This window comes from Hippocampus guttulatus, chromosome 4 (assembly GCF_054856545.1).
Source record: "Hippocampus guttulatus isolate MCC_2025c chromosome 4, RoL_Hgut_1.0, whole genome shotgun sequence".
Lineage (NCBI taxonomy): Eukaryota > Metazoa > Chordata > Actinopteri > Syngnathiformes > Syngnathidae > Hippocampus > Hippocampus guttulatus.
In genome coordinates, this window is record NC_141264.1 from 2,931,689 (window position 1) to 2,937,688 (window position 6,000).

A 6,000-nucleotide genomic window follows, 5' to 3' on the forward strand; every position below is an offset into this window, starting at 1 on the left:
TGTGCTGATTTTTTGAATCAAAGATTATGTCTGGATTAATGGCTACAATGAGCACGTTTTGTAATGCACAGCTTTTCGAAGCGAGGTTTGAAGCAGGACACAGCAACTCTCAGCTCCTGATCAATGTGTAGCCGGGACCTGTATTTGCTTTTCAGAGGAGCAACAGCAGAGAAGCCAGCCTCACACAATGACAATGCTCGCTGGTTTACTGAAGTAGCAGTCACAAAGCGGGATGATTGTTGGCAATTTTCGGCACGTTTTCGCTGAAAAATCTCAAGCGGCTTATCAACGTGATTGTGGTGTAATGTCTTTAAGTGACGCCTTCATTTTTTTAGCTTTTAGGAGACTTTTGTTTGTCCCTTTATCTCCGTCTCCCTCCACCTGTCTTCTCATCCTTGTCAAATATTTTTTCATGGTGTTACTTGAAGGTCTGCTACACTTCGTGTCTACACTTCATACTCATACTCTGTGCTGTGTGCAAAGCGCGCATGCTCAGTGCAAACAAAACACAGAGAGAATGCTCCCCGCGCACACTCTGACAATGAGAGTGCCACTGCCCCCTAATGTAGTGGAGGGGCAATTGCACTTTGTTCTAGGAGAGTAAAAAAATCTAAATAAAAAAGCATGCCCCCCGAGGTCAAACGCGCCCCCCTTGAACGACACTCACCATTTGAGAAGCACTGCATTAAGAGATGTATCAATTAGCCTTAAATCATATCAGCTTGTGGTCCGATATGGGAAGTGAATCAATGATACAGTCAAGTGGGGCTACACATGCCAGTAAAAGTAAGCCAGGACATTGCTTTGGTTATAGAAAATATTGAGACATAATCTTATGTTGCTTGTAACTGGGTTTTAGGTGTCATCATGTGTCATAAATTGGGTATCAGAGTTGTGAAAAGTATTATCGTAGAAGTGTGAAGATCTCATTACAAAACAAATCTGAGGTTTTATTCTAAGGCCATTAGCCAGCCCTACTCAACAGTTAGGCTACATTGTATTTGGGCAACAGTTAAGGACTAATTATCTTGACATTGGATTTAAAAGTTTATTTTTTTTGTGTGTGATATTTATAGGTTTGGTTTTCCAACAGAAGAGCAAAATGGAGAAGAGAAGAAAAGTTGAGAAATCAACGTCGTCAGGTGTCCAACTCCTCCAACCATGTTCCCATCAGCAGCAGTTTTAACACCAGTGTTTACCAATCTTTACCCAAGCCTGCTACACCAGGTACAAACAACCAGTTGACTTGTTTTGTTTTCTCCCTGTTTGATTTCTTGTCTTTCAACGGGAATGTGTTCTTCCCTTCCTTTTCTAATTGAATAAAGTAGCTTTTACAGTCTGAATATTTTGCCATCTAAATTTTTATATTATTTAGTTTGTACTTGGGTGGCTAGTTGGTCGACTGGTTAGTACGTCGGCCTCACAGTGCAAAGGTGCGGGGATAGTTCCGGCTCCGGCCTTCCTGTATGGGTTTCGCATGCTCCCCCCATGCTTGCGTGGATTTTCTCCGGGTACTCTGGTATCCTCCCACATTCAGAAAACATGCATGGCAGACTGACTGGACACTCAAAATTGTCCCTAGGTGTGAGTGTGAGCGTAGATGGTTGTTCGTCTAGGTGTGCCCTGCTATTGGCTGGCAATCAGTTCAGGGTGTACCCCGTCTACTTCCCAAAGACAGCTGGGGTAGGCTCGAACATGCCCCTCATGACCCTTGTGAGGATAAGCTGCTCAAAAAATGGATGGATGGATGAAATTGTCCAAAGGTATGACTGAGAGTGTGAATGGATGTTCACCTACACTGTATGTACCCTGATGTTGCCTGGCAACCAGTTCAGACAGCTGGAACAGGCCCCAGTACTCCAGCAAACCGGACAAGGATAAGTGGTTCGGAAAATGGATGAATGATTATCCACATTTTACTGTACCCTTTCTAAACTTTGCAAATTTTTATTTTAGTGTCCTTCACATCAGGCTCTGTGTTGGGGAGGTCCGACTCTGTTCTGTCCTGCAGCTACAGCCTACCGTCAATGCCACACTTCGGTATGGCTGCCAGCCTGCCTATGCAAGTAAGATTATTTTATGATGTGATCCATATTATATTGTACAATATTTTTGTCACGTTACGCACGAAGCAGGAAAAGAGAACTGCTTCGTAAGTAACAGAGAAACCAAGAATAAGTGGATCCCCGAAATAGCAGACACCGACAAGGACTTCGTCTAAACAATAATATTTATTGTAAACAAAAACCCCACCTCATAAATAACAGAAAGCGCTGGTAAAAACGAGAACCAGGAAATAAGGAAACGCGACAACAGAAAACGCTTGTAAAAAATGACAAGGAAATATAAATAAACAATTATCAGTTCACGTAGGCGCTTAGCATAATCCCCATGGGAAGAAGAAAATGTAACCAACAGTAAATGGTAATCGAACAATATTTACGAACATGGGCAACAGCAGTGGCACGGCATGCAATACTCCGGCAATGAGTCGACCGCCGGAGCACCAAGATATAGCAGGTGCAATCACCGACAAATAGGCAGCAGAACACATGAACATTGCTCTAGTTGTCGGTCCTTACTGACAGAATGCCCGCCTCTGTTGAGTGCCTCTATGTTGTTGTGGGTCCCCCTTTTGATAATATAATTTCATTCATTTGTACTTTCAGGAATCTTGTCAAACATCTTACTCATGCATGCTGCCCACCAGCTCAGGTGTACCGGTAAATGGAAGAAGCTATGAGACCTACACTCCTCCACACGTGCAACAGCACATGAACAACCAACCATTGACCTCCTCTGCTACATCAACAGGTATAGTGCTATGAACTGACTTCATTTGGATTTACAAGTTAGTTTCAGTCTGCCCTAAAAAAGATCAGTCACTTGACTTATGAATCTACATCAATTCATTTAAATACTTATTTAATGATCACTTCCGGTGTTATCCTAAAGTCCATAGGCTAACAGACAAAGAAATTTCTACTGACCCGGCTGGCCAGCATTATCCGGAACAGTCAGTGGTACAGGTGTTAGCACTCACCGATTTTCAGAAATAAATTACGGATGATCCGTCACATTGAGCAGCTCTGCATGAATAAATAAGTCACCACAGTAAAGACCTAAACAAAAAATGGCTGCCTACACTACACACAATGATAACTCAGAATAATATAAATTGACATTAATAATATTAATTTTCACATGCACCATATTATAGAACCCGTTATTGTTCTATTGTATCTATATTTGTGGGCCGGCCAAGTACTTATCCCCTCTCCCCCCATATAATCAATCCATTCATTATCGGAACCACGTTATCCTCAAAAGTGTCACAGGCATGCTGGAACCTATCGTAGCTGACTTTGGGCACTAGGCGGGGTACACCCTGAACTGGTTGGCCGCCAATCGCTGCACCTAGAAATTCTGTCCAAAAAGGTTATGAACAGAATCAATGACAAAGGACAGCCTTGGCGGAGTCCAACCCTCGCTGGAAAGGATCCAACATTGTGCCGGCAATACGAACCAAACTCTGACATAATGGTATAGGGACCGAACAGCCCACATCAGGCGGTGCGGCACACCATACCCCCAAAGCACTCCTAACAGAACTCCCCGAGAAACATGGTTGAACGCCTTCTCCACGTCCCATACACCCTCGAGGACCCCCATAAGGGGGTGTTGTGCATTTTTGGAGAGGATTTGGTGCTGTTGGCTTCTTCAAGCCGGAATCTCCAACTCTCACGCAGGCAGTTTGTAGCCAAGTGTGAAGCAGCTGGGATGAAAATCTGCATCTCCAAATCTGAAGGAATGGTCCTTATTCGGAAAAGGGTGGAGTGCCCTCTCTGGGTCGGGAATGAGATCTTAGCCCAGATGGAGGACTTTAAGTATTTTGGGGCCTTGTTTACAAGGGAGGGTAGAATGGAGCGGGAGATCGACAGGCAGCTCGGTGCGGTGTCTGCTATGATGCAGACTTTGTATCGGTCTGTCGTGATAAACAAGGAGCTGAGCCAAAAGGCAAAGCTCTTGATTTACTGATCAATCTACGTTCCTATCCTCACCTATGGTCAACGAGCTGTTGGTTGTGACCACAAGAATGAGATCCTGGATACAAGTGGCCGAAATGAGTTTCCTCCGCAGGGTGTCCGAGTTCTTCCTTAAAGAGAAGGTGAGAAGCTCGGTCATCTGGGAGGGGCTCAAGAGTCGAGCCGCTTCGCTGCCTCCATGTAGAAAGGAGCCAGATGAGGTGACTCCGACATTGATTAGGATGCCTCCTAGACCCCTCCCTGGTGAGGTGTTCTGGGTATGTCCCATCAGCAGGAGGCCCCGGGGATGACCCAGGGCATGCTGGAGAGACTATTTCTCCCAGCTGGCCTGGGAACGCCTTGGGATCCCAGCTGCAAGAAGTGGCTGGGGAGAGGGAAGTCTGGGCTTCCCTGCTAAAGATGTCGTCCCATCCTTTTTCTTCCACTTATCATTTTGAGGGTCATAGGTGAGCTGGAACCAATCCCAGCTGAATTTGGATGAGAGCAAGAGTACAACCTGGTTTTTGCCGCGAGTCACAATGTTGCAAGCATACAACTCCATACAGAAAGGCTGAGCCAAGATTCGAACCTCTTTGTAGCAGACACTCTAACATGTGTCACTGTTCCACATGCACATAATGTACTATTCTGTTTCTTTTGTACTGAGATTGCATGATTACTTTTAGCAAATCGCCACCAGCCAAATCTGTTATTACCTCTTTCATTAGGTCTGATTTCTCCAGGAGTCTCAGTTCCAGTCCAAGTTCCAGGAAATGAAACCGACATGTCACAGTATTGGCCACGTCTGCAGTGATGTCGTTTTGTCGCAGCACTTGCTGAAGTCTAAGAGCACAACATTCTCACTTTGAAACTCAAATGTCAAAAGGACCTTTCATTGAGAATTACCACTCAGGATCATATTGACTTTTGAGGCAAGTGAGACAGAGAGTTTGGGTATATTGCCAGAGGACTTCTCCCGGGTACTCTAAAGCAGTACAAGATTAGCGACAATAGATTACACTGTCATATGCATCAGCTGCCATTCAAAATGTGGCGTGGTGCTTGAAGAGAAGACATTTTATTGCGAACATACACTCGTTGCCCTAAATATGTGGATAAACGTTTTAATAAAGACGTGACCAGGAAAATTTACTGTATGCTGTAAATATGTTGAATTGGAGGAATTAATTAAAAAAACTAATGTGTACAGAATTCTTGAAATTTCGTGATGTGCTTGGTCAGATATGAGTGATTTTATAATCTGATTAAACCCTTAACGCTAAATCTTTGCAGGGGGTGGGTTTGGGGTGAGGGGTGTCAGTTGTCTAATGCTCATGTTGAAACATTGTACCAAATGCACATAGACTAAATCACAAGCTTCTCTTCATCATAACTTGTGTCCTGGTATGAATTTGTTTTTATCTCCATGTGTTAATTATTTGTCTTCTCCAGTGATTGTGGAAGATTTCCTGAATAAACTCATTTTGGGTACAATTATTGTTTTTGGGTTTTTTTTCAAAATCTTTTTACCTTCATCGTACTTTTGTAGTATCTTGAGTAACTTTCGACAGCCACAGCTGTGTCTTTAAACACACGTCTGTGACTGGCAGCTGACAAAGCAGCTAAGAGCCATAATGAAGCCATTGGTGCAATCACAAACCTTGGCAGTTGGGCAGAGAAGAGAGTTGATGAGGGAACTGTTGATCATATAACTCAGCTCTTGAGATCCTGTGTGGAATTGTGGATATGGGATAAAATTCTAGAAGATGATTTTTCTAGTGGGGGATGGCTGACTCATGCCAGAGGCCCAAGACCCCTTTTTAGCCACGGTAATGGTTAGGTTTGTTTTGGTTTGGTTTGTTTATTGAACATAAAACATATACAGTAATAATTTGGCAGAAAATAAGGTAAATAAAATAGTAAAAAGGAAAGAGAAATCATCACAGTTATTATGTTCAAGGGAGTAGGAAGAAGT

General features: G+C 43.5%; 1 protein-coding gene across 3 annotated transcripts in view; it reads left to right on the forward strand.

Moving 5' to 3' along the window:
* pax6a (paired box 6a) overlaps nucleotides 1-5,309 on the forward strand; it is a 40,655-nt gene extending 35,346 nt beyond the window's left edge. For all 3 annotated transcript variants that reach the window (XM_086109796.1, XM_086109797.1, XM_086109795.1), the window contains 4 exons: nucleotides 1,077-1,227; nucleotides 1,957-2,066; nucleotides 2,670-2,814; nucleotides 4,754-5,309. In XM_086109796.1, the coding sequence (XP_085965922.1) occupies nucleotides 1,077-1,227; nucleotides 1,957-2,066; nucleotides 2,670-2,814; nucleotides 4,754-4,839 (492 nt within the window). In that variant the 3' untranslated portion in view covers nucleotides 4,840-5,309. The remainder of the gene's footprint in view (nucleotides 1-1,076; nucleotides 1,228-1,956; nucleotides 2,067-2,669; nucleotides 2,815-4,753) is intronic.
* The last annotated feature ends 691 nt before the right edge of the window (nucleotides 5,310-6,000 follow it).